At 58.7% G+C, this 27,997-nt stretch overlaps 3 protein-coding genes across 4 annotated transcripts; all 3 read right to left on the reverse strand.

Annotated features, from left to right (window-relative positions):
* Window positions 1-32: 32 nt before the first annotated feature.
* LOC138735097 (THO complex subunit 6-like) lies at window positions 33-8,389 on the reverse strand. The gene is made up of 12 exons (XM_069882976.1): window positions 8,226-8,389; window positions 6,575-6,639; window positions 4,967-5,070; window positions 4,138-4,165; window positions 4,004-4,050; window positions 3,841-3,909; window positions 3,308-3,407; window positions 2,997-3,046; window positions 2,834-2,896; window positions 1,783-1,893; window positions 1,526-1,654; window positions 33-202 (listed from the first exon to the last, which is right to left on the reverse strand). Exons 1-12 carry the CDS (start codon window positions 8,384-8,386, stop codon window positions 119-121), a joined length of 1,011 nt encoding a protein of 336 aa, XP_069739077.1. The 5' UTR covers window positions 8,387-8,389; the 3' UTR covers window positions 33-118.
* A 1,821-nt stretch (window positions 8,390-10,210) lies between these two features.
* Window positions 10,211-14,172, reverse strand: CD2BP2 (CD2 cytoplasmic tail binding protein 2). The gene is made up of 7 exons (XM_069882979.1): window positions 14,086-14,172; window positions 13,627-13,728; window positions 13,082-13,196; window positions 12,719-12,885; window positions 11,466-12,054; window positions 10,670-10,752; window positions 10,211-10,387 (listed from the first exon to the last, which is right to left on the reverse strand). Exons 2-7 carry the CDS (start codon window positions 13,705-13,707, stop codon window positions 10,283-10,285), a joined length of 1,140 nt encoding a protein of 379 aa, XP_069739080.1. The 5' UTR covers window positions 13,708-13,728; window positions 14,086-14,172; the 3' UTR covers window positions 10,211-10,282.
* Window positions 14,173-14,270: 98 nt separating this feature from the next.
* On the reverse strand, window positions 14,271-27,982 carry LOC138735096 (TBC1 domain family member 10B-like). Of its 2 annotated transcripts, none has more exons than XM_069882975.1 (10): window positions 27,026-27,982; window positions 24,990-25,089; window positions 24,289-24,396; window positions 23,060-23,166; window positions 22,266-22,380; window positions 22,103-22,168; window positions 20,781-20,970; window positions 16,781-16,935; window positions 16,530-16,682; window positions 14,271-14,823 (listed from the first exon to the last, which is right to left on the reverse strand). In XM_069882975.1, exons 1-10 carry the CDS (start codon window positions 27,769-27,771, stop codon window positions 14,779-14,781), a joined length of 1,785 nt encoding a protein of 594 aa, XP_069739076.1. In that variant the 5' UTR covers window positions 27,772-27,982; the 3' UTR covers window positions 14,271-14,778. The 2 variants fall into 2 exon arrangements, with proteins under 2 accessions (XP_069739076.1, XP_069739075.1); XM_069882974.1 differs by having other exon boundaries at window positions 14,271-14,826.
* Between the last annotated feature and the right edge of the window lie 15 nt (window positions 27,983-27,997).

Below are 27,997 nucleotides of genomic sequence, written 5' to 3' on the forward strand. Positions count from 1 at the left end.
GGGGAGATTTTGGGAGCCCCGGAGGGATTTGGGGGTGCGGGGGGTGGGATTTGAGATGCCAGCGAGGGTTTCTGGGGGTATTTGGGGGTCCTGGGGGTGTTTTGGGGGTCCGGGGGTGTCAGGCGAAGGCGAGCGAGAAGGCTCGATACCCCAGGTTGGTGAAGACGTCGATCTTGGGGCTGTTCCCGCCGACCGTCAGCACCTGAATCAATGAATGAATGAATAAACGAATCAATGAATGAATGGGGGAGGGGGGGCGCTCTGGCCACGCCCCCTTTCCTCTGGCCACGCCCCCTTTCATTCATACAGACCCACAAGCCACGCCCCCTCCCATTCACCCCTTCGCGCTTGGCCCCGCCCCTTCCCTTTTGGCGCGTCTCGACAGGCCCCGCCCCCTTTCTTAACCCCTTCGTGCCCCTCCCGAGGCCCCTTTTAACCCTTTCCTGTCCTCCTTTTAACCCCTTTAATCCCCATTTAACCCCTTCCTGCCCTCCTCAAGCCCCTTTTAACCCTTTTTACACCCATTTAACCCCTCCCTGCCCTCTTCAGGCCCCTTTTAACCCCCTTTAACCCCTTCCTGCCCTCCTCAAGCCCCTTTTAACCCCTTTTACTCCCATTTAACCCCTTCTTGCCCTCCTCAAGCTCCTTTTAACCCCTTTTAATCCCCATTTAACCCCTTCCTGCCCTCCTCAAGCCCCTTTTAACCCCTATTAAGCCCTTTAAGCCCCATTTAACCCCTTCCTGCCCTCCTTAGGCCCCTTTTAACCCCCATTAACCCCTTCCTGCCTTTCATGAGCCCCTTTTAACCCCCATTAACCCCTTCCTGCCTTTCATGAGCCCCTTTTAACCCCCATTTAACCCCTTCCTGCCCTTATTAAACCCCTTTTAACCCCCTTTAACCCCTTCCTGCCCTCCTCAAGCCCCTTTTAATCCCTTTAATCCCCATTTAACCCCTTCCTGCCCCTCCTCAAGCCCCTTTTAACCCCTTTAATCTCCATTTAACCCCTTCCTACCCTCCTTAGGCCCCTTTTACCCCCATTTAACCCCTTCCTACCCTCCTCAAGCCCCTTTTAACCCCTTTAATCTCCATTTAACCCCTTCCTACCCTCCTTAGGCCCCTTTTACCCCCGTTTAACCCCTTCCTACCCTCCTCAAGCCCCTTTTAACCCCTTTAATCCCCATTTAACCCCTTCCTGCCCTCCTCAAGCCCCTTTAACTCCCATTTAACCCCTTCCTACCCTCCTCAAGCCCCTTTTAACCCCTTTAATCCCCATTTAACCCCTTCCTGCCCTCCTCAAGCCCCTTTAACTCCCATTTAACCCCTTCCTACCCTCCTCAAGCCCCTTTTAACCCCTTTAATCCCCATTTAACCCCTTCCTGCCCTCCTCAAGCCCCTTTAACTCCCATTTAACCCCTTCCTACCCTCCTCAAGCCCCTTTTAACCCCTTTAATCCCCATTTAACCCCTTCCTGCCCCTCCTCAAGCCCCTTTTACCCCCCTTTAACCCCCCCGCGGCCCCCCTCACGCGGTGCTCGGGCGAGCGCTGGTGCAGGCAGAGGCAGCGCAGGGCGGGGGGCGAGCAGGGCACTCGCGCTCGCAGGTCCCCGCTCAGCTGCAGCTGGTGCAGGTTGGGGCCCGGCCCCCCCGCCAGCACCTGCGGGAAAAGGGGGGGGGGGTCAGGGGGGGCCCCCGAGATCCAGGGGATTTCTATTGGGCCCTCCCGGTCCCTACTGGTCTGTACTGGTTCCTACTGGTTCCTACTGGTCTGTCCTGGGGCCTCACCAGGTCCTGGTGGAAGAGCACGTGGTGCTGGCAGGGCGGCAGCGGGAACACAGTGGTCGGGGTGACGGAGCGAAGGTGCCAGAGGGTCAGCGCGGGGCCCCCCCCACACACCTGGGGGACCCCGAAAATCAGGGGGGGGGAAAGGGACCCCGAAACCCTCCCTGATACCCCAAAAGGGACCCCAAAACCCCCCCTGACACCCCAAAAGGGACCCCGAAACCCTCCCTGACACCCCAAAAGGGACCCAAAACCCCCTGACACCCCAAAAGGGACCCCAAAACCCCCCCTGACACCCCAAAAGGGACCCCGAAACCCCCCCTGACACCCCAAAACGGACCCCAAAACCCTCTTGATACCCCAAAAGGGACCCCAAAACCCCCCTGACAGCCCAAAAGGGACCCCAAAACCGCCCCTGACACCCAAAACGGGATCCCGAAACCCTCCCTGACACCCCAAAAGGGACCCAAACCCCCCTGACACCCCAAAAGGGACCCCAAAACCCTCCCGATACCCCAAAAGGGACCCCAAAACCCCCCTGACAGCCCAAAAGGGACCCCAAAACCCTCCCGATACCCCAAAAGGGACCCCAAACCCCCCCTGACACCCCAAAACGGACCCCAACCCCTTCAATTGCCCCCTAAACCTCCCCTATTGCCCCTCCAAACCCCTCAATTGCCCCCCTAAACCCCCCTTATTGCCCCTCCAAACCCCTCAATTGCCCCCTAAACCCCCCCTAAACCCCCCCTATTGCCCCTCCAAACCCCTCAATTGCCCCCTAAACCCCCCCTATTGCCCCTCCAGCCCCCCCAAACCCCTCAATTGCCCCCTAAACCCCCCCTATTGCCCCTCCAGCCCCCCCAAACCCCTCAATTGCCCCCCTAAACCCCCCCTATTGCCCCTCCAGCCCCCCAAACCCCTCAATTGCCCCCTAAACCCCCCTATTGCCCCCCCAAACCCCTCAATTGCCCCCTAAACCCCCCCTATTGCCCCCCCCAACCCCTCAATTGCCCCCCTATAACCCCCCCTATTGCCCCCCCAGCCCCCCCCTCACCATCCAGTCGGAGTCGGTGGCCAAACAGCGAATCCACTTGCCGTGTTGGGGGCGGCTGCACTCCTGGGGTGGGGGGGAGGGGGATAAGGGGGCGTGGCCTGAGGGGAGGGGGCGTGGCCTGAGGGGAGGGGGCGTGGCCTGAGGGGAGGGGGCGTGGCCTCACCGGGTATTTATGGACCTCGATGACCTGGACCTGGGAGCCACTTCGCAGATCTGGGGGGGCAAAAAGGGGGGGTCAGAGGGGGTCTGGGGGGGTCAGAGGGGGTCTGGGGGGTCATGGGGGGGCCAGAGGGGGTTCTGAGGGGTTGGGGACATCGAGGGGGACACGGTGGGGTCACGGGGGGGCAGATTGGGGTCTAGGGGGGCCCCAGGGGGGATGTGGGGGGGGGCAGAAGGGAGGTCTGGGGCGTCGTGGGGGTCCCCAAGGGGGTCTGGGGGGGTCTGGGGACACGCGGGGACAGCCGAGGGTCTCACCCCAGAGCCGCACGGAGCCGTCCTCGCCCCCCGACAGGCACTGGTGCGGCCCCCGCAGCGCCAGGCAGTGCACGTAGTCCTGGTGTCCCCGCAGCTCGTGCTGGGGGGGGGCCACAGTGTCACCCCCCCACCCCTCCAAAGCCCCCACGGATTGTCCCCAACCCACTCCAAGGTCCCCAACCCCCCCGAAAACTCCCATTAATGTCCCAAAACTCACTCCAGATTGTCCCCAAACCCCCCTCAAGGTCCTCAAACCCTCCTCAGATCGTCCCCAACCCCATCAATGTCCCCAAAGCCCCTCCAGATTGTCCCCAAAGCCCCTCCAGTTCATCCCCACCCCCCACAATGTCCCCAAACCCTCTCCAGATTGTCCCCAACCCCCACCCAATGTCCACAAATCCCCCCCAACCCCCCCAAAAACTCCCCTCAACGGCCCTAAAACCCCCTCCCGATCGTCCCCAACTCCATCCATGTCCCCAAACCCCTCTGGATTGTCCCCAACACCCCCCCCCAACCATGTCCCCCCCCCTCACGGTGAAGGTTCCCGTCTCCAGGTCGAGGACACGGACGGCTCCGTCGCCCCCCGCCAGCACCAGCGAGTCCTGGGGACACGGAGAAGGGGGGGGGACACTTAGGGGTCTCAGAGGTCCCAGAGGTCCCACTTGGGGGTCCCGTGGGGCTCACCCTGGCGCCGACCTCCAGGGCGTTGATCTCGGGCACCTCCAGGCTGCTCCTTTGGGGGGCAAAGAGTCAGGTTTGGGGGTCCCCGGGCTCCGGGGGGGCGGCCCAGCCCCGTTTTGGGGGGGGGGATCCACTCACCTGCAGGGGGGGGCGGCGGGTCCAGAGCTCCCGGCAGCCCTGGGGGACAAAGGGTGAGGGGGGGGGACCCCGAAAATGGGATCCAGGGACCTCAAAAATGGGAAAAGGGATCGCGAAATGGGAGAAGGGAGCCCCAAAATGGGACCAGGGACCCCGAAATGGGAGAAGGGACCCCAAAAATGGATCAGGGACCCCAAAAATGGGAGAAGGGACCCCAAAAATGGATCAGGGACCCCAAAATGGGAGAAGGGACCCCAAAAATGGGAGAAGAGACCCCAAAAATGGGACCAGGGACCCCGAAATGGGAGAAGGGACCCCAAAAATGGATCAGGGACCCCAAAAATGGGAGAAGAGACCCCAAAAATGGGAGAAGAGACCCCAAAAATGGGACCAGGGACCCCGAAATGGGAGAAGGGACCCCAAAATGGGAGAAAGGATCCCAATATGGGAGAAGGGACCCCAAAAATGGGATCCAGGGACCCCAAAATGGGAGAAGGGACCCCAAAAATGGGATCCAGGGACCCCAAAATGGGAGAAGGGACCCCAAAAATGGGACCAGGGACCCCAAAATGGGAGAAGGGACCCCAAAAATGGGACCAGGGACCCCAAAATGGGAGAAGGGACCCCAAAAACGGGACCAGGGACCCCAAAATGGGAGCAGGGACCCCAAAAATGGTGCCAAGGAGCCCAAAATGGGACTGGGGACCCCAAAATAGGAGCCAAGGAGCCCCAAATGGGAGCAGGGAGCCCCAAATGGAAGACACGGAACCCCAAACGGGACGCAGGGACCCCCGGAATGGGACTGGGGACCCCCAGAATGGGGTCCCGGGGGACACCCACCTTCTTGCCCAGCTCGGCCCAGGCCCAGGCCTTGACTTCGCCGTCGCTGGCGCTGAGCAGGAGCCGCTCCGTGGAGGCCAGGGCGTACACGGGGCCGGAATGGGCTGGAACGGGAGCGGTGGCAGCTCCATTTCCCCCCCCAAAAAAAACCCTTTCCCCCCCACAAAATGCCCCTTTGCCCTCCTCAAAACCCCCAAAATCTCCTTTTCCCCAAAAAACCCTCCCTTTCCCCCTCATCCAACCCCTTTTTCTCGCTCAAAACCCCCATTTAGCCCCAAAAAAAACCCTTTTACCTCCCAAAAAACCCTTTTCCACCCTCAAATAACCCTTCCCCCTCAAAACTTCCTTTTTCCCCACCAAAACCCCCTTTTTCCCCTCAAAATCCCATTTCCCTCCTCAAAACTCCCTTTTTCACCCTCCAAACTCCCTTTTCCCCCTCAAAACTCCATTTTCCCCCTCAAAATCCCCCTTTTCCCCTCAAAATCACCCCTTTCCCCCCTCAAAACACCCTTTTCCTCCTCAAAACTCCCTTTTTCCCCTCAAAATCCCTCTTTTCCCCTCAAAATCATCCCTTTCCCCCCTCAAAACTCCCTTTTCCCCCTCAATATCCCCCTTTTCCCCTCAAAATCATCCATTTCCCTCCTCAAAACTCCCTTTTTCCCCCCTCAAAATCATCCGTTTCCCCCCTCAAAACTCCCTTTTTCCCCTCAAAATCCCTCTTTTCCCCTCAAAATTACCCCTTTCCCCCCTCAAAACTCCTTTTCCCCTCAAAATCATCTGTTTCCCTCCTCAAAACACTCTTTTCCCCCTCACAACTCCCTTTTTCCCCTCAATATCCCCCTTTTCCCCTCAAAATCATCCCTTTCCCCCCTCAAAACTCCCTTTTCCCCATCAATATTCCCCTTTTCCCCTCAAAAACACCCATTTCCCCCCTCAAAACTCCCCTTTTCCCCTCAAAATCATCCATTTTTCCCCTCAAAAATCCATTTTCCTCCTCAAAACTCCATTTTTTCCCTCAAAATCATCCGTTTCCCCCCACAAACCTGCCTTTTCCTCCTCAAAACTCCATTTTCCCCTCAAAATCACCCCTTTCCCCCCTCAAAACTCCCCTTTCCCCCTCAAACTCCCCCTTTTCCCCTCAAAATCATCCGTTTCCCCCCTCAAAACTCCCTTTTTCCCTCCAAACTCCCCTTTTTCCCCTCAAAATCACCCCTTTCCCCCCTCAAAACTCCCCTTTCCCCCTCTAAATCCCTCTTTTCCCCTCAATATCCCCCTTTTCCCCTCAAAATCATCCGTTTCCCCCCTCAAAACTCCCTTTCCCCCCTCAAAACTCCATTTTCCCCTCAAACTCCCCCCTTTCCCCTCAAAATCATCCCTTTCCCCCCTCAAAACTCCCTTTTTACCCTCAATATCCCCCTTTTCCCCTCAAAATCATCCATTTTCCCCCTCAAAACTCCCTTTTCCCCCTCAAAATCATCCATTTTCCCCCTCAAAATCCCCCTTTTCCCCTCAAAATCATCCCTTTCCCCCTCAACACTCCCTTTTTCCCCTCAAATCCCCCTTTTTCGGCTCCCAATCCCCCTCTTTGCCCCCTCGCCCCCCGCTCACCCTGCAGGAGCCCCTGGGGCCGCTTGCTCTCCTCCTTGGCCTCCGCGCTCAGGGCGGCCGACAGGCTCCAGGGAAAACAAGGAATTTTGAGGTAAAAAGGGGTTTTTTTTTCGGAAAACAGGAGGATTTGAGTGGAAAAAGGGGGGATTTTGCATGGAAAAAAACAAAACTTGTGGAAAAGGGGGGGTTTTGCATGGAAAAAAGGGTATTTGACTTGGAAAAAGGGGAATTTGAGAGGAAAAAGGAGAATTTGTATGGAAAAGAAGGAATTTTGTGTAGGAAAAAGGGAGTTTTGTGTGGAAAAAGGGGGATTTTGTGTGGAAAAACGGGACTTTGTGTGGAAAAGGGGGATTTTATGTAGAAAAAGAGTGATTTCCAAACAGAAAAGAGGGACCTAGCATTGGTAAAAGCTGATTTTGCACAGGAAAATGGGGGATTTGAGTGGAAAATGGGGAAATTTGGGGTAAAAGGAGGGAATTTGGGTGTAAAAAGGGCGAGATTTGCATGAAAAAAGAGCGATTCGTGTGGGAAAAGGGGGATTTTGTGTGGAAAAAGGGTGAATTATATCTGGAAAAAAGGGGCATTTGGGTGAAAATGGGCGATTTGTTTGGGAAAATGGTGATTTTTGCATGGAAAAGGGGGATTTTGTGGGGGAAAAGGGAGGATTTTGTGTGGAAAAAGGGCAATTTGTGTGGGAAAAGGGGGATTTTGTGTGGGAAAAGGGGGATTCATGTGGGAAACAGGCGATTTGGAGTGGGAAAAGGGGGATTTGGGTGGAAAAAGGGCAACTTGTGGGGAAAAAAGGACAAAATGTGCGGGAAAAGTGTCATTTTGTGTGGAAAAAGGGGGATTTGGGTGGAAAACAGGCAGTTGGTGTGGAAAAAAGGACAAAACGTGCGGGAAAAGGAGGATTTTGCATGGGAAATTGTCATTTTGTCTGGGAAAAGGGAGGATTTTGTGTGGGAAAAGGGGGATTTTGGTGTAAAAAGGGCAATTCGTGTGGAAAAAGGGGGATTTGTGTGGAAAAAGGGGGATTTTGCCTCGGAAAAGGGCGGGTTTGCGTGGGAAAAGGGGGATTTTGTGTGGGAAAAGGGGGATTTGGGTGGGAAAAGTGAAACTTGTAGGGAAAAAAGGACAAAACGTGTGGGAAAAGGGGGATTTTGAGTGGGAAAAGGGGGATTTTGAGTGGGAAAAGGGGGATTTTCATGGGAAATGGTCATTTTGCCTGGGAAAAGGGAAGATTTTGTGTGGCAAAAGGGTCATTTTGTGTGGGAAAAGGGGGATTTGGCTGGAAAAAGTGCAACTTGTAGGAAAAAAAAGGACAAAACGTGCGGGAAAAGGTCGATTTTGCCTGGGAAAAGGGCGGGTTTTTGTGGGAAAAGGGTGATTTTGAGTGGGAAAAGGGGGATTGGGGTGGGAAAAGGGGGATTTTGGTGGGAAAAGGTCGATTTTGCCTGGGAAAAGGGCGGGTTTGTGTGGGAAAAGGGTCATTTTGTCTGGGAAAAGGAGGATTTGGGTGAAAAAAGGGCAACTTGTAGGGAAAAAAGGACAAAACATGTGGGAAAAGGGCGATTTGGCCTGGGAAAAGGTCGGATTTTGCGGCAAACGGGGGCGACGCGCGCGCGGGGAGGCGGGTGGCGGCCCCCCGTACCTGAACACGGCCACCTCGCCGTAGTTGTTGCCCGCGGCGAGGAAGCGGCCGCAGGGCGAGGGGCTCTGGGCGAGGACGCTCATGTGGAGCAGCTGCCGCGCCCTCCGGACGCCGCCGGGCACCGACAGCGCCTCGGGGCCGCCGCCATCGCCGGGCGCCATCGCGCCGCTTCCGGCGCGCGCAAAGTGACGTCAGCGGCGGCGCGGGAAAACGGCGGGCGCGGAGAGATGACGTCACGCAGCGGCGGTTGGGAAAAAGGGCGGGAAGCGCCGGAAAAGGCGGGAGAGGAGAGGGGGAAAGCAGCGCGACGTGATGACGCCACTATAAAACCCCGATGGCGTCGCGTCTTTTTGACGTCACCGGAAGTGTCCCGGATGGAGGCGGCGGGAGGAGCTGTGGGGTGAGGGGAAGGGGGGGGGCAGCGGGTTTTGAGGGGAAAAAAGGGGATTTGGGGGGGTCGGAGGGGGGTGCGGGGACCCCCCTGACCGCCCCCTCCCCCCCCCTCCCCAGCGCCCCCCGGTTCCTCGGGCCCGGAACGAAGCGGCGGCGGGCGGCGGGCGAGGGGTGAGTGCGGGGCTGGGGGGGACTGGGAGCCCCTGGAGCCATACTGGGGGGGACTGGGAGGCACTGGGAGCCCCTGGAGCCATACTGGGGGGGACTGGGAGGCACTGGAGACATACTAGGGGGGACTGGGAGGCACTGGGAGCCCCTGGAGCCATACTGGGGGGGACTGGGAGGCACTGGGAGGCCCTGGAGCCATAGTGGGGGGGACTGGGAGCCCCTGGAGCCATAGTGGGGGGGACTGGGAGGCACTGGAGCCATACTGGGGGGGACTGGGAGTCCCTGGAGCCATACTGGGGGGGACGGGGAGTCCCTGGAGCCATACTGGGGGGGACTGGGAGGCACTGGGAGCCCCTAGAGCCATACTGGGGGGGACAGGGAGTCCCTGGGGCCTTACTGGGGGGGACTGGGAGGCCCTGGGAGCCCCTGGAGCCATAGTGGGGGGGACTGGGAGGCACTGGGAGCCCCTGGAGCCATAGTGGGGGGGACTGGGAGGCACTGGGAGCCCCTGGAGCCGTACTGGGGGGGACTGGGAGGCACCGGGAGGCCCTGAAGCCATACTGGGGGGGACGGGGAGGCACTGGAGCCATAGTGGGGGGGACTGGGAGGCACTGGGAGCCCCTGGGGCCTTACTGGGGGGGACTGGGAGCCCCTGGAGCCATACTGGGGGGGGACTGGGAGGCCCTGGGAGCCCCTGGAGCCATAGTGGGGGGGACTGGGAGGCACTGGGAGCCCCTGGAGCCGTACTGGGGGGGACTGGGAGGCACTGGGAGCCGTACTGGGGGGGACTGGGCCATACTGGGAATTGCTAGGTGGGTACAAGTCAGCCTATGCTGATCTGTGCCGGTTTAGGCTGTTTCGTACTGGTCTAGATTGGTTTATAACGACCTCTCCGGGCCGTACTGGTCCGTTCTGGTCCATACTGGTGTGTGCTGGTGCGCAGGGAGCCGCCCCCCAAGCAGGCGCTGCCCGAGGCGCTGGCGGCCGCTCGGCTGAGGGTGCTCGGGGCTCAACACGATCACGGCTACAGCGGCAACGGGCTCCCCAGGTCTGGGGGGGGATTTGGGGGGCTGGGGGGGGGATTTGGGGGGCCGGGGGGTGGATTTGGGGGGCTGGGGGGGGGTGCAGCCCCCCCTCACCCCCTTTTCTCTCCCCCCAGGACCCACATCCTGTGACTCGGCCCCCTCGGAGCCCCCCAATAAACCCTGATACCCCCCCAACAGCCTCAGCGTGAACTTTAGGGTCCCCCTTCCCCCCCATCACTTTTGGGGACCCCCCCCCGCTTGCTTTACCCCCCCCCACTCCCCCTCATTTCAAACCCAGAGTCATTTTGGGGTGCGCTTTATTCCCCCCCCACCTTCAAAACAGCTTTGGGGGTCCCAACCCCCCCCTCCCCGGCCACCCCCAACCCTCAACCCCTCAAAAAAGTCGGGGACCCCCCCCAAAAAGGTCAGAGACACCCCCAAAAAATTCGGGGACACCCCCCCCGCCCCCCACTACGTGTAGAGCTGGAAGTCGACGCGGGCGCAGTCGTAGAAGGGGCCCTGGGGGAGGCGGCGGCACCGCGCCCCCCCCCGAAAATACCCCTGCTCCGCCCATTCCTGCAAAAAGGGGGGGTCAGGGGGGACCCCAAAACCCCGCTCCCCCCCCCGACCCTCCCTGCCCCCCCAAATCCCCCCCCCACCCCGCTGGGAGCCCCCCAAACTGCACCCACCCCCCAACACATGGCTTGGGGGGGTGTTTTTGGGGTCCCCTCTCTCCTTTTCCACCCCCTCCCCTCCATTTTTTGGGGTTCCCTTCACTTCCCCCCCAGTTTAATCCTCTCCCCTCATCATTTTGGGGTCCCCCTCAACGTTTTGGGGTGCCCCCCGCCCCCATCTCACCTGCATTTGGCTGCTGCTGAAGGGGCCGAAGATTCCAGGCTCGCCCGCCCCCTCCCCCCATTGCAGCTCCCACAGCACCGGGCCTGGGGGGAACCCCAAAATCAGCACCCAGAGACCCCCCCCCCCGCACCCCAAAATCAGCGTTGAAACCCTCCACACCCCAAAACCAGCACCCAAAGGCCCAAATTCACACCCAAAGACCCCTCTGACACCCCAAAACCAGCACTGGAACCCTCCCTGCACCCCAAAACCAGCACTAAAGCCCTATGACACCCCAGAATCAGCACTGAACCCCTGAAATTCGCACCCGAAGACCCCCAGCACCCCAAAATCAGCACCCAAAGAGCCCCCCCACTCTAAAACCAGCACCCAAAGATCCCTGAACCCCCAGACCCGTACCCCGAAACCTCCATGTACCCTAAATTCACACCCAAAGACCCCTCTGACACCCCAAAACCAGCACTGGAACCCTCCCTGCACCCCAAAACCAGCACCAAACCCCCAAAACTCGCACCCGAAGACCCTCAGCACCCCAAAACCAGCACCCAAAGAGCCCTGAGCCCCAAAACCCGCACCCCAAAACCTCCACGTACCCCAAAATCAACACCCGAGTCCTCCCTACACCCCAAAACCAGCACCCAAAGTCCCAAATTCACACCCAAAGACCCCTCTGACACCCCAAAACCAGCACCAACCCCCCGAAACTCGCACCCAAAGACCCCCAGCACCCCCAAACCGGCCCCCGAAGGCCCTCAGCTCCCCCAAACCAGCCCCCAGACCCCCATTTCCCCCTCACCTTCCTCCTCCTCGTCCTCTTCCTCCTCCTCCTCGGGGTCCCGCTGCCCCCCCCGCCCCCCGTTGGGGTCCCCCCCGTCCCGCAGCCCCCTCAGCCGCCTCTCCAGCCGCTCGCGGGTCTCCTGGAAGATCCCGAAGAGCCCGTGGGCCACCAGCCCGTCGGCCAGCGCCGACAGCGCCTCCAGCTCGGGGGGCGCCGGGGGGCGGGGCCTCCACTCGCCACGCCCCCTGCCCCTATTGCCCCCCAACCCGGGCTGGGGGCGCCGAGACCCCTCGGCCTCTAGGCCACGCCCCTCGGCTTCCGGGCCACGCCCCTCGGCTTCCGGGCCACGCCCCTCGGCTTCCGGGCCACGCCCCTCGGCCCCTTCACCTCCCTCTCGCTGGAGGCTTTGGCCCCGCCCCCTCTCCCTTTGGCCCCGCCCCCTCTCCCCTTGGCCCCGCCCCCCCAGGCGCCGCAGGGCCCCCCCCACGCTCTCCCCCGGCCCCAGCAGCTCCAGCGCCCCCAGCAGCAGCTCCCGCAGCGGCGGCGGCTCCTGCTCCTCCCCCTCCTCCTGCTCCCGACGAGGGACCCGGGGGGGCCGGATCGGCAGCTGGGAAAAAGGGGGGGGGTATAAATAAGTCCAGGACCCCCAAATTCCCCTCCATGGACCCCCCCAACTCTTCAATCCCCTCAAGGCAGGAGCCCAGGGCCCTGTAGCCTCCTCCCCCCACCTCCACCCCCCCCCCCAGCCCCTCAATATGAGGGTCCTGGACCCCCCCAGCCCCCTCCCCATTTAAATGTCCCCCCCAAGTCCCCTCGATGGCCTCAACCTGGGGGTCCGGGACCCTCTCCAGCCCCTCAATCTCCTCACGATGAGGGTCCAGGACCCCCCATTTCCCCTCCCCACCCCCTATTCCCCCCTCCAGGGGTCCAGGACCCCCTCATTTTCCCTCCCCACCCCCTATTCCCCACCCCCCCCAATGACCTCAACTGGGGGTCCAGGACCCCCCCATTTCCCCTCCACACCCCCTTACCCCCCCCCCACCCCCTCAATGACCTCGAACTGGGGGTCCAGGACCCCCCATGCCCCCTCCACAACCCCAATTTCCCCCCCCCAACCCTATTTTCCCCCCCTTACCCCCTCAATGATCTCAATTCAGGGGTCCGGGACCCCCCCATTTCCCTTCCACACCCCCCCAACCCCTCAATGACCTCAAACTGGGGGTCCAGGACCCCTCCCCACCCCCAAACCCCCCCCCCCCGCCATGTCTCACCCCCTCGATGGCCTCCAGCCAGGGGTCCCGGGGCGGCCCCCCCCCCCGCGGCAGGTAGTGCCCGTGGGGGTCGAAGCGCCCCTCCCCCAGCTCCTCCTCCAGGTTGAAGGGGGTCAGGGGCACCGGCCCCTCCCCCAGCGCCGCCTCCTCGGGGGACGCCTCCTGCCCTGGGGGGGGGGCAGGGGGGTCAGGCCACGCCCCCTTATCATTAGGTCACGCCCCCTTTCCTCAGGCCACGCCCCCTGCTCCCCCCCCCGACCCCCTCCATGAGCCCCATAACCCCCCCCCAGCCCCATATCACCCCCATAACCCCCCCCCCAGCCCCATATCACCCCCATAGCCCCCCCCCCCAGCCCCTCTCACCCTCCAGGCCCCCCCAGAGGCCGAGCTCTTCCTCCTCCTCCTCCTCCTCCTCTTCGCTGCTGTCCAGGGACGCCTGCCCGGGGAAGCGGCTGCCGGGGCCGCCCCCCCCCGCCGCCTGCGACCCACAGGGACCCCCAGTGACCCATAGTGACCCCTAGTGACCCGCAGTGACCCCTAGGGACCCGCAGTGACCCCTAGGGACCCGCAGTGACCCTCAGCCTGCCCCTCAGTGACCCACAGTGACCCCGAGTGACCCTCAGTGACCTATAGGGACCCAGGGCTGCCCCACAGTGACCCACAGTGACCCAGAGTGACCCTCAGTGACCTATAGGGACCCAGGGCTGCCCCACAGTGACCCACAGTGACCCTCAGTGACCTATAGGGACCCAGGGCTGCCCCACAATGACCCCTAGTGACCCTCAGTGACCTATAGGGACCCAGGGCTGCCCCACAATGACCCCTAGTGACCCTCAGTGACCCATAGGGACCCAGGGCTGCCCCATAGTGATCTACAGGGGACCCAGAGCCCCCCGCCCCCTCCTCACCCTCTTGCGCGGGGGGAGGGGCGGCTCGTCCCCCTCCCCCCCCTCCTCCTCGTCCCAGCGCGGCAGCGGCCGCTTCGCCATGGCCGGGGGATCAATTAGCGCCTAATTAACGAGCGAGGGTCTAATGAGCCGCTCCTACAGCGCCCCCCGCCCCTAACGAGCCTCAACAGCGGCGCTCATTAACCCCAACAAACCCAAATGCCAGCCCTAATTAGCGCTAATTAACCCCCGCTAGCGACGCCGATTCGCCCCGCAACAAGCCCCGCTCCCGCCCCTAATTAACGCTGATTAATCGCTCTAATTAACCTCCTTAACTCGACGTTAGCAGCGCCCCCAGCCCCTAATCTGCGCTAATTACTCTCTACGACCGCCGCCGCCGCAATTAACGCCTCCCCCCATTAATCTCCCTCGTAATGAGCCCCCCCACCCCTTAACTACCCCCCCCGACCCCTTAATTACCCCTCTGGTCTCTTAATTATCCCTCCGGTCCCTCATTTGCACGCGAGGCCACCCGGGGCGGAAGCGCCGCCGCCGGAAGTACCGGCGCCCGGAAGTGACGTCACCACAGTGACCGGAAGTGGCGTCATCGCAACGCGACGCCCACTTCCGTTCCCCCCCCCCCCCGATTGAGAAAAGGCGGCGCGGAACCCCGATTTTTGCGTTTTTTGACCCAAAAGAAAGAGGGGGGAGGGGAGGGAGTTAAATAGAGGGGGGAGGGGCGGCCGCCGATCGATCCATCGATCCATCGATGAGGCTGTAAATCGATCCACGGGGCTGCCGATCAATCAATAGGAGCTGTCAATCAATCAATCAATCAATCGATCGATCGATCAATCCATCCTGGAGCCGTCCAGCAGCGCTGCGGCTGCCGATCGATACTGGCTGGGAGCGGTCGATCAATCAATAAACCGATCGGAGCTGCCAATCCTTCCCGGAGCCGCCGATTAATCAGCGCAGGCTGCCGATCGATTAATCAATCGATCGATCGATCAGCCCAGGAGGCCAGCGGGTCAGTAGGGGGGCGGGCGGAGCTGCCGATCCGTCGGAGCCGTTAATCAATCGGAGCTGTTAATGGATCAATCGGAGCTGCCAATCCCAGGCGGCTGGAGTGTCAATCAGAGCTGGCGATCGATCAATCAATCGATCGATCGATCACGGGGTGTCAACCGGAGCTTGGCCACGGGTCCTTTCCTGGAGCTGCTGAGCAAAGGGAGGCGCCTGTCGATCAATCAGCTGATCGATCCCCGCTGCCGATCGATCCCCACTATCAATCGATCCCAGCTATCGATCCCCACTATCAATCCATCCCAGCTATCAATCAATCCCCACTATCGATCCATCCCAGCTATTGATCCCCGCTATCAATTGATCCCAGCTATTGATCCCTACTATCAATCGATCCCCACTATCAATTGATCCCCACTATCGATCCATCCCAGCTATCGATCCCTATCAATCGATCCCCACTATCAATTGATCCCCACTATCGATCCATCCCAGCTATCGATCCCCACTATCAATCGATCCCCACTATCAATCGATCCCAGCTATCGATTCCTACTATCAATCGATCCCCACTATCAACTGATCCCAGCTATCGATCCCAGTTATCAATCGATCCCTGCTATCGATCAATCCCTGCTATGGATCGATCCCTGCTATCGATCCATCCCAGCTATCAATCCTTACTATCAATCAACCCCAGCTATTGATCCCCGCTATCAATCGATCCCCACTATCAATCGATCCCCGCTATCGATCCCCACAATCAATCGATCCCAGCTATCGATCCCTGCTATCAATCAATCCCCACTATCGATCCATCCCAGCTATTGATCCCCACTATCAATCTATCCCAGCTATTGATCCCTACTATCAATTGATCTCAGCTATCAATCGATCCCCACTATGAATCAATCCCAGCTATTGATCCCCACTATCAATCGATCCCAGCTATCGATCCCTACTATCAATCGATCCCCACTACCAATCGATCCCTGCTATCCATCCATCCCTGCTATCGATCCCCACTATCGATCAATCCCTGCTATCGATCCCCGCTATCAATCAATCCCAGCTATCAATCGATCCCTATTGATCCCCACTATCAACTGACCCCAGCTATCGATCTCCACTATCAATCGATCCCAGCTATCGATCTCCACTATCAATCGATCCCAGTTATCAATCGATCCCCACTATCAATCGATCCCTGCTATCGATCCCAGCTATCGATCCCCGCTATCAATCCATCCCAGCTATCGATGCCCGCTATCAATTGATCCCTGCTATCGATCCCTGCTATCGATCCATCCCAGCTATCAATCCTCACTATCAATCAACCCCAGCTATCGATCCCCACTATCAATCGATCCCAGCTATCAATCCCCACTATCAATCCATCCCAGTTATCAATTGATCCCCACTATCAATCGATCCCAGCTATCGAGCCCCACTATCAATCGATCCCCACTATCAATCGATCCCCACTATCAATCGATCCCCACTATCAATCCATCCCAGCTATCTATCGATCCCCACTATCAATCCCTGCTATCGATCCCCACTATCAATCAATCCCCGCTATCGATCCCCGCTATCAATCCATCCCAGCTATCTATCGATCCCCACTATCAATCGATCCCTGCTATCGATCCATCCCAGCTATCAATCCTCACTATCAATCAACCCCAGCTATCGATCCCTGCTATCAATCGATCCCAGCTATCGATCCATCCCCACTATCAATCGATCCCCGCTATCAATCCATCCCCGCTATCGATCCCTCCCAGCTCCCCATTGACCCCTCAGCTCTCACTCCTTCCAGCCACGCCCCTCCCCCCCGTCTCTGCCAACCAACCAATCAACCAATCAATCGATCGATCGATCGATCACTCCCCCACCTCCCCGCGCAGCCGCTGGGCGTGGATGGCTCGCGCCCCGTGCAGCCGGGGGGGCGGCGCCCGGGGGGGCTCCCCTCGCGCCTCCAGCCGGCGTCGCAGCTGCCGCCACGTCTCGCGCTCCAGGAGGGACTCGGAGAGCGGCACCGAGGACACCTGGGGGGGGGACAGACAGACAGACAGACGGACAGACGTGGCAGAAGGAGCCGCCACCACGTCCCTCGTGGGTCCCCTCCACGCCGCGCGTGTCCCACCTGCAGCACCAGGTTGTCCTCGTGGAGGCCGGGGGGGGGGACGCTGCGCAGCCGCTCGAGGGTCTCGTACAGCCCGGGGCAGCTGCGGAGCTTGTCGGCCGAGCCCAGCGCCTGGCGCAGGAGAACCAGCCCCACCCGGAACAGGACCTTCACCCCTGGGGACGGAGGCGGCGTCAGGGACGCAAGGAACGTGGTGAGGAACGTGGATACGGGGTGAGGGACGTGGATACGGGGTGAGGGACGTGGATACGGGGTGAGGAACATGGTGAGGAACATGGATATGGGGTGAGGAACATGGTGAGGAACATGGATACGGGGTGAGGAACATGGTGAGGAACATGGATACGGGGTGAGGAACATGGATACGGGGTGAGGAACATGGTGAGGAACATGGATACGGGGTGAGGAACGTGGATAAGGGGTGAGGGACATGGATACGGGGTGAGGAACATGGATATGGGGTGAGGGATGTGGATAAGGGGTGAGGAACGTGGATAAGGGGTGAGGGATGTGGATAAGGGGTGAGGGATGTGGATATGGGGTGAGGAACATGGTGAGGAACATGGATATGGGGTGAGGAACGTGGATAAGGGGTGAGGGACGTGGATATGGGGTGAGGGATGTGGATATGGGGTGAGGAACATGGTGAGGAACATGGATACGGGGTGAGGAACGTGGATATGGGGTGAGGGATGTGGATATGGGGTGAGGAACATGGTGAGGAACATGGATACAGGGTGAGGAACATGGATATGGGGTGAGGGATGTGGATAAGGGGTGAGGAACATGGATATGGGGTGAGGGATGTGGATAAGGGGTGAGGGATGTGGATATGGGGTGAGGAACATGGTGAGGAACGTGGATACGGGGTGAGGGACGTGGATACGGGGTGAGGAACATGGTGAGGAACATGGATACGGGGTGAGGAACGTGGATAAGGGGTGAGGAACATGGTGAGGAACATGGATACGGGGTGAGGAACGTGGATAAGGGGTGAGGGACGTGGATACGGGGAGAGGAACATGGATATGGGGTGAGGGTATGGGGTGAGGGACATGGATACGGGGTGAGGAACGTGGATATGGGGTGAGGGACGTGGATACGGGGTGAGGAACATGGTGAGGAACATGGATACGGGGTGAGGAACATGGATATGGGGTGAGGGATGTGGATAAGGGGTGAGGGACGTGGTTATGGGGTGAGGAACATGGTGAGGAACATGGATACGGGGTGAGGAACGTGGATAAGGGGTGAGGGATGTGGATATGGGGTGAGGAACATGGTGAGGAACATGGTTACGGGGTGAGGAACGTGGATACGGGGTGAGGGATGTGGATATGGGGTGAGGAACATGGTGAGGAACATGGTTACGGGGTGAGGAACATGGATATGGGGTGAGGGACGTGGATATGGGGTGAGGGACACGGATACGGGGCAAGGAACACAGGTACAGGGTGAGGATATGGGGCAAGGGACGTGGTTATGGGGCGAGGGACATGGATACGGGGTGAGGATATGGGGTGAAGGACGCGGATATGGGGCGAGGGACACGGATACGGGGTGAAAACCATGGATATGGAGTGAGGAATGAGAACATGGAGTGAAGAAAATAAATTTAGGGTGAAGAATGTGGTGAGGAACGTGAATGTGGAATGAAGAACGTGGATACGTGGTGAGGAACATGGTTAGGAAGGTGGATACGGGGTGAGGAATGTGAATATGGAGTGAAGAACATGAATATGGAGCAAAGAACACGGATATGGGGTGAGGAACGTAGCGAGGAACGTGAATATGGGGTGAAGAACATGGATTCAGGGTAAGAAACATCAAGATGGGGTGAGGAACACGGTGAGGAACATGGATATGGGTGAAGAACGTGAATATGGAGTGAAGAACATGGATATGGGGTGAGGAACGTGGTGAGAAACATGAATACGGAGCGAGGAATGAGAACGTGGAGTGAAGAACGTGGATATGGGTGAAGAACACGGTGAAGAACGTGAATATGGAGTGAAAAACACAGATACGGGGTCAGAAACATCAAGATGCGGTGAGGAACATGAATATGGAGTGAGGAACATGAATATGGAGCAAAGAACACGGATATGGGGTGAGGAACATAGCGAGGAACGTGACTATGGGGTGAAGAACATGGATACGAGGTCAGAAACATCAAGATGGGGTGAGAAACGTGAATATGGAGTGAGGAACATGAATATGGAGTGAAAAACGTGGATATGGGGTGAGGAATGTGGTGAAAAAGATGACTATGGAGCGAAGAATGAGAACGTGGAGTGAAGAACGTGGATATGAGTGAAGAACCTGGTGAAGAACGTGAATATGGAGTGAGAACATGAATATTGAGTGAAGAACATGGATATGGGGTGAGGAACGTGGTGAGAAACACGAATATGGAGCAAGGAATGAGACCATGGAGTGAAGAACGTGGATGTGGGTGAAGAACATGGTGAAGAACGTGAATATGGGGTGAAGAACACGGATACGGGGTCAGAAACATCAAGATGGAGTGAGGAATGTGAATATGGAGTGAAGAACATGGATATGGTGTGAGGAACGTAGCGAGGAATGTGAATATGGGGTGAAGAACATGGATATGGGGTGAGGAACATCAAGATGGGGTGAGGAATGTGAATATGGGGTGAGGAACGTCGTGAGGTACGTGAATATGGGGTGAAGAACATGGATACAGGGTAAGAAACATCAAGATGGGGCGAGAAACATGGTGAGGAACGTGGCTATGGGTCAGGAACATGAACATGGAGCGAAGAACACGGATATGGGGTGAGGAACGTGGTGAGAAACACGAATATGGAGCGAGGAATGAGACCATGGAGTGAAGAACGTGGATGTGGGTGAAGAACACGGTGAGGAACGTGAATATGGGGTGAAGAACACGGATACAGGGTCAGAAACATCAAGATGGGGCGAGGAACGTGGTGAGGAACGTGGATATGGGTGAAGAACGTGAATATGGAGTGAAGAACGTGGATATGGGTGAAGAACACGGTGAGGAACGTGAATATGGGGTGAAGAACACGGATACAGGGTCAGAAACATCAAGATGGGGCGAGGAACGTGGTGAGGAACGTGGATATGAGTGAGGAACGTGGATATGGGTGAAGAACACGGTGAGGAACGTGAATATGGGGTGAAGAACACGGATTTGGGGTCAGGAACCTCAAGATGAGGCAAGGAACGTGGTGAGGGACGTGGATCTGGGTGAAGAACGTGAATATGGAGTGAAGAACGTGGATATGGGTGAAGAACACGGTGAGGAACATGAATATGGGGTGAAGAACACGGATTTGGGGTCAGAAACATCAAGATGAGGCGAGGAACACGGTGAGGGACGTGGATATGAGTGAGGAACGTGGATATGGAGTGAAGAACGTGGATATGGGTGAAGAACACGGTGAGGAACGTGAATATGGGGTGAAGAACACGGATTTGGGGTCAGGAACCTCAAGATGAGGCAAGGAACGTGGTGAGGGACGTGGATCTGGGTGAAGAACGTGAATATGGAGTGAAGAACGTGGATATGGGTGAAGAACACGGTGAGGAACATGAATATGGGGTGAAGAACACGGATTTGGGGTCAGAAACATCAAGATGAGGCGAGGAACACGGTGAGGGACGTGGATATGGGTGAAGAACGTGAATATGGAGTGAAGAACGTGGATATGGGTGAAGAACATGGTGAGGAACGTGAATATGGAGTGAAAAACACGGATACGGGGTCAGAAACATCAAGATGGGGCGAGGAACGTGGTGAGGAACGTGGATCTGGGTGAAGAATGTGAATATGGAGTGAAGAACGTGGATATGGGTGAAGAACACGGTGAGGAACGTGAATATGGGGTGAAGAACACGGATTTGGGGTCAGAAACATCAAGATGGGGCGAGGAACGTGGTGAGGAATGTGGATCTGGGTGAGGAACACGGAAACGAGACACGGAGACGAAGCCACGACGGGCCTCACCCTCGCAGAAGAACATGTCCCAGACGCGCAGCACGGCCGCCCAGGGGAGGCTGCGGGCGAAGAGGCACATGAACCACTCGGTGAGGTAGAGCAGCGGCTCCACCCGCAGGCGCCGCAGGTGCCGGTGAGCGGCCGGCGCCGCCCGCCGCAGCAGCGCCCCGAAGACCTCCCCGTCCAGCTGCAGCGCCTCCTGCCGGGGGACACGCGTCACGGGCCGCACGCCGGCCGCCGCGGCCGCCAACGGCCACCACTGGCCACCGTTGAGCCCCGTTGGCCACCATGGAGCCCCGTTGGCCACCATTGGCCCCTGTTGGCCACCGTTGACCCCCATTAACCTCTATTGAGCCCCGTTGGCCACCATTGACTCCCGTTAGCCTCCATTGAGCCCCATTGGCCACCATTGACCCCTGTTGGCCACCATTGACCCCTGTTGGCCACCCCAGCCCCCCATTAGCCTCCATTGACCCCTGTTGGCCACCATTGACTCCCATTGGCCACCCCAGACCCCCGTTGGCCACCATTGACCCCTCTTGGCCACTATTGACCCCCAATGGCCACCATTGACCCCTGTTGGCCACCACTGAACCCCGTTGGCCACCATTGACCCCCACTGAGCCCTGTTGGCCACCATTGACCCCTGTTGGCCACCATTGAGCACCGTTGGCCACCATTGAGCCCCGCTGGCCACCATTGACTCCCATTGGCCACCATTGACTCCCATTAGCCTCCATTGACCCCTGTTGGCCACCGTTGACCACCACTGACCCCCAGTGGCCACCATTGACTCCCATTAGCCACCATTGAGCCCCGTTGGCCACCACTGACCCCCAATGGCCACCGTTGACCCCCGTTGGCCACCATTGACCCCCATTGGCCACCATTGACCCCCGTTGGCCACCATTGACCCCTGTTGGCCACCATTGACTCCCATTGGCCACCATTGACCCCTGTTGGCCACCATTGACTCCCATTTGCCACCCCAGCCCCCCGCTGGCCACCATTGACTCCCATTGGCCACCATTGACCCCTGTTGGCCACCATTGACTCTCATTGGCCACCCCAGCCCCCTGTTGGCCACCATTGACTCCCATTGGCCACCATTGGCCCCCGTTGGCCACCACTGATCCCCAATAGCCACCATTGACCCCTGTTAGCCACCATTGACTCCCATTGACCCCCACTGACCCCCAGTGGCCACTGTTGACCCCTGTTGGCCACCCCAGCCCCCCGTTGGCCACCACTGACCCCCGTTGGCCACCATTGACCCCCGCTGACCCCCACTAGCCCCCGCGGCCGCCCCGCTGGCCCCCGCGGCCCCTCACCAGCCCGGCGCTGTAGTAGCCGGGCAGGTACTTGTCGCAGATCTGCACGAGGCACCAGAAGGCTTGCTGGGGGGAGGGGACAGGGGTCACCGGGGGTGGCCCGGGGAACCCCCCCGGCGGCCACCCCGCCCTCCCCCGCGGCCACCGCGGCCACCGGCCCCACCTCGGCGGGCATCTGCATGAGGAGGACGGCGGCCACCGGGGCCTGGGCCTGGCAGTAGCCCTCGTGGGGCCGCAGCACCGTGTAGGCCTTGAGGATGCGGTACAGGTCCTGCTGCCTGCGGGGAGCGCCCAGCGGGCTACCGGGGGGCCCCAGCGGGCTACCGGGGGCCACAGGGGGCTACCGGGGTGGGGAGGGGCTGCTGGGGTGGGGAGGGGGCTACTGGGATGGGGAGGGGGCTACTAGGGTGGGGAGGGGCTACTGGGGTGGGGAGGGGGCTACTGGAATGGGGAGGGGGCTACTGGGATGGGGAGGGGGCTATTGGGGTGGGGAAGGGGCTACTGGGGTGGGGAGGGGGCTACCAGGGTGGGGAGGGGGCTACCGGGGTGGGGAGGGGGCTACTGGCTACCACATGGGGCTACTGGGGACCAGCAGGGGGCTACTGGGGTGGGGAGGGGCCACTGGGGTGGGGAGGGGCTACTGGCTACCACAGGGGGCTACCAAAGACCAGCAAGGGGCTACTGGGAAGGGGCTACTGGGGTGGGGAGGGGGCTACTGGGGTGGGGAGTGGCCACCAGGGACCACAGGGGGCTACCAGGGACCAGCAGGGGGCTACTGGGATGGGGAGGGGGCTACTGGGGTGGGGCAACCAAGGTGGGAAGTGGGCTACTAGAAGTGGAAGTGGGCTACCAAGAGAGAGAGGGGGGGCAACCAAGAGTGGGAGGAGCCCACCCCCACCCGGAAGTGGGCGTGGCTTCCGCCGGAAGTGGGCGTGGGGGCTTGGGGGGGGGTCCTACCCGTGTCCCCCGCGGGCGGCGAACATCTCGTGGAAGGGGAACTGCCGGTGAAGGTCCTTCTCGATGGCGTCCAGCCAGCGCGGCTCCCCGGCCTGGCGCTCCAGCTCCTGCCCCGGGGACACCGCTCACCAACGCCGGCCACCACCGGCCTTCTCCGGCCACCACGGGCCACCACGGGCCACCACTGAGCTTCACTGACCATCATGGGTCACCACCGACCTCCGCTGACCGCTGCTCGCCACCACGAGCCTCCATTGACCCCCAGTGACCACCTCTGACCCCCATTGGCCACCATTGGCCACTATTGACCCCCAGTGGCCACCATTGACCCCCAGTGGCCACCACTGACCCCCACTGGCTACCACTGACCCCCACTGGCCACCATTGACCCCCAGTGGCCACCGTTGACCCCCAGTGGCCACCGTTGACCCCCATTGGCCACCACTGACCCCCATTGGCCACCATTGACCCCCATTGGCCACCACTGACCCCCACTGGCTACCACTGACCCCCACTGGCCACCATTGACCCCCATTGGCCACCATTGACCCCCACTGGCCACCACTGACCCCCATTGGCCACCATTGAGCACTGTTGACTCCTAGTGGCCACCATTGACTCCCAGTGGCCACCGTTGACCCCCATTGGCCACCATTGACCCCCACTGGCCACCATTGGCCCCCATTGACCACTATTAACCCCCAGTGGCCACCATTGACCCCACTGGCCACCATTGACCCCCATTGGCCACCACTGACCCCCATTGGCCACCATTGAGCACTGTTGACTCCCAGTGGCCACCATTGACTCCCAGTGGCCACCGTTGACCCCCAGTGGCCACTGTTGACCCCCATTGGCCACCATTGACCCCCACTGGCCACCACTGACCCCCACTGGCCACCATTGAGCACTGTTGACTCCCAGTGGCCACCGTTGACCCCCATTGGCCACCACTGACCCCCACTGGCCACCACTGACCCCCACTGGCCACCACTGACCCCCACTGGCCACCATTGGCCCCCATTGACCACTATTAACCCCCAGTGGCCACCATTGGCCCCCACTGGCCCCCACTGACCACCACTGACCCCATTGACCACCACTGGCCCCCATTGACCACCACTGACCCCCATTGGCCCCCACTGGCCCCCACTGACCCCCAGTGACCCCCAGTGGCCACCACTGACCCCCAGTGGCCCCCAGTGGCCTCCCTGGGGCGGGCGCCTCACCTGGAAGAGCCCCGGGTTCTGCTCCAGGCGGGATTTGCTGTCGGAGAGGAGCTGCCAGGCCCGGGCCCGCAGCGACGAGGGGATCCCCTTGCGGCACCGCAGCTTCACCTGCCCCACGGCGCCACCCACCGCGTCACCCACGGGCCTCGACCGCGCCCCACGGGGCAGGGGGACCCCCCCAACCCACCTATGGGGCAGGAGGACCCCCCAAACCCATCTATGGGGCAGAAGAACCCCCTCAAACCCATCTATGGGGCAGGAGGACCCCCCAAACCCATCTATGGGGCAGGAGAACCCCCTCAAACCCATCTATGGGGCAGGAGAACCCCCCAAACCCATCTATGGGGCAGGAGAACCCCCTCAAACCCATCTATGGGGCAGGAGAACCCCCTCAAACCCATCTATGGGGCAGGAGAACCCCCCAAACCCATCTATGGGGCAGGAGAACCCCCCAAACCCATCTATGGGGCAGAAGAACCCCCTCAAACCCATCTATGGGGCAGGAGGACCCCCCAAACCCATCTATGGGGCAGGAGAACCCCCTCAAACCCATCTATGGGGCAGGAGAACCCCCCAAACCCATCTATGGGGCAGGAGGACCCCCCAAACCCATCTATGGGGCAGGAGAACCCCCCAAACCCATCTATGGGGCAGCAGGACCCCCGAGGCCCCTCCCCACGCCCGCTATGGGTCCAGGTCACCTTCTGGTAGCGACGGGTCAGCCACTTGTCCCAGTGGTTGAACATCTCCAGCCACTTCAGCTCCCGCTGCCGCGCGACGTCCACGGGCACCGAGCTCTCCCTGCGGGAGGAAAACCCACGTGAGGGGGTGAAAGAACCAATTTTTGAAGAAAAGAACCATTTTCTGAGGTAAAAGAAGCCATTTTTGAGAAGAACGAGCCCATTTTTGAGGTAAATAACCATTTTTTGAGGTGAAAGAGCCCATTTTTGAGGTAAAAGAGCCCAGTTTTGAGGTGAAGAACCATTTTCTGAGGTAAAAGAAGCCATTTTTGAGAAGAACGAGCCCGTTTTTGAGGCAAATAAACAATTTTTGAGGTGAAAAAGCCCATTTTTGAGATGAAGAACCGTTTTTTGAGGTAAAAGAAGCCATTTTTGAGAAGAACGAGCCCATTTTTGAGGCAAATAACCAAGTTTTGAGGTGAAAGAGCCCATTTTTGAGGCAAAAGAGCCCAGTTTTGAGATAAAAGAGCCCAGTTTTGAGGTGAAGAACCATTTTTTGAGGTAAAAGAAGCCATTTTTGAGAAGAACGAGCCCATTTTTGAGGCAAATAACCAATTTTTTGAGGTGAAAGAACCATTTTTGAGGTGAAGAACCAATTTTTGAGGTGAAAGAGCCCATTTTAGAGGTAAAAGAGCCCAGTTTTGAGGTGAAGAACCATTTTTTGAGGTAAAAGAAGTCATTTTTGAGAAGAACAAGCCCATTTTTGAGGTAAATAACCAATTTTTGAGGTGAAAAAGCCCATTTTTGAGATGAAAAACCATTTTTTGAGGTAAAAGAAGCCATTTTTGAGAAGAACGAGCCCATTTTTGAGGTAAATAACCACGTTTTGAGGTGAAAGAGCCCATTTTTTGAGGTGAAAGAGCCCAGTTTTGAGGTAAAAGAGCCCAGTTTTGAGGTGAAGAACCATTTTTTGAGGTAAAAGAAGCCATTTTTGAGAAGAACGAGCCCGTTTTTGAGGCAAATAAACAATTTTTGAGGTGAAAGAGCTTATTTTTGAGGTAAATAACCAATTTTTGAGGTGAAAAAGCCCATTTTTGAGGTGAAGGAGCCCGTTGTTGATGTGAAAGAGGTTGCTTTGGGGGTGAAAGAGCCTGTTTTTGAGGTAAAAACCGATTTTTAAGATAAAAATACCTATTTTTGAGAAGAAACAGCCCGTTTTTCAAGTAAATAACCGATTTTTGAGGTGAAAGAACCTATTTTTGGGGGAAAGAGCTGAGTTTTGGGGTGAAAGAGCTCTTTTTTTGGGGGAAAAATGGTTTTGGGGGTGAAACAGCTCATTTTTGAGTTGAAGGAGCTAATTTTTGCGATGAAAGAACCCACTTTTTGTGCGAAAAAGGTTGCTTTGGGGTGAAAGAACCGATTTTTGAGGTAAAGAATCAATTTTTTGAGGTGAAAGAACCAATTTTGGGGGTGAAAGCCGGATTTTGGGGTGAAACACCAGTTTTTGAGACGAAAGAGCACATCTTTGTGATGAAAGAACCGATTTTTGAGGTTAAAGAGATCGTTTTGCATTAAAGAACCCATTTTTGGGGTAGGAAAATGCTTTTTGAGGACATTTTTGAGGTGAAAGAACTAATTTTTGGGGTGAAAGAGCCCATTTTTGTGATAAAAAAACCAATTTTTGAGGTTAAAGAGATCGTTTTGCATTAAAGAACCCATTTTTGGGGTAGGAAAATGCTTTTTGAGGACATTTTTGAGGTGAAAGAACTAATTTTTGGGGTGAAAGAGCCCATTTTTCTGATAAAAAAAATAATTTTTGAGGTTAAAGAGATTGTTTTGCATTAAAGAACCCATTTTTGGGGTGGGAAAATCCTTTTTGAGGACATTTTTGAGGTGAAAGAACTAATTTTTGGGGTGAAAGAGCCCATTTTTGTGACGAAAGCACCGATTTTTGGACGGAAGAGGTCGTTTTTGAGGCAAAAAAGCCCATTTTTGAGGCAAAAGAGCCCATTTTCGCCCGGTTTTGGGGTGAAAAAGCCCGTTTTCGGGGTACTCACGGCGCCTCGCTGTACTGGCTGCCCCCCAGGAAGCCGTAGCGGTCGGTGCGGCGATAGGACGGCGCCGCCACCTCGGAATCGGAGCCCATGGAGCTGACGTCGTCGGGGAAGGAGCTGGCCAAGGACTCCAGCGTCCCCGACAAGACGCTCACCGAGTCCAGGTCCCCCGGCTCCAGGCTGCCCTGCGAGCCCCGGCCCGGCCCGTTGGCTCCCAACAGGCTCCGCTCGCCCGGAGAGCCCCAAACGGCCGCCGGAGAGGTGGGGTCCGGCACCGAGACGGTGGACGTGGAGGTTGGAGGGGTCTCTGTTGGCTTCGAGGTGGCCACCGTTGAGGTCGGAGGAGTCTCCATTGACTCCGAGATGATCGACGTCGGCGTGGTGGTGGATTCCGGCACTGAGGTGGCCACTGTTGAGGTTGGAGGAGTCTCCGTTGACTCCGAGACGGACGACGTCGACGTCGCTGTGGGCTTCGCAGCCTCCGAGGCGACCGTCAGCCTCACCGAGGCGGCCGGCGTCGAGGCGCTGGTGGGTTCCGGCACTGAGACGGTGGACGTGGAGGTCGCGGGGGTCTCCGTTGGCTCCGAGGGGGCCACCACAGAGGGCGTGGGGGTCTCTGTTGGCTCCGAGGGGGCCAACGTGGAGGCCACGGGTGGCTCTGGCACTGAGGTGGCCACCGCTGAGGGCGTGGGGGTCTCCGTTGGCTCCGAGGTGGCCACCACAGAGGCTGTGGGAGGCTTTGGCTCCATCTTGGCCACCGTTGGCTCTTCACTGGCCACCTTTGGCTCTTCACTGGCCACCGTTGGCTCTTCACTGGCCACCGTTGGCTCTTCACTGGCCACCGTTGGCTCTTCACTGGCCACCGCCGGCCTCCCGTGGTCTCCTAGCTCCACGTTAGCCGCCTCTGGCCACCCCTTGGCCACCACCGCCCGCCTGGTGGCCCCTCCTGCCCCCTCAGTAGCCACCGCCGCCCCT

The sequence above is a fragment of the Phaenicophaeus curvirostris genome, unplaced genomic scaffold (genome assembly GCF_032191515.1).
Source record: "Phaenicophaeus curvirostris isolate KB17595 unplaced genomic scaffold, BPBGC_Pcur_1.0 scaffold_442, whole genome shotgun sequence".
NCBI lineage: Eukaryota > Metazoa > Chordata > Aves > Cuculiformes > Cuculidae > Phaenicophaeus > Phaenicophaeus curvirostris.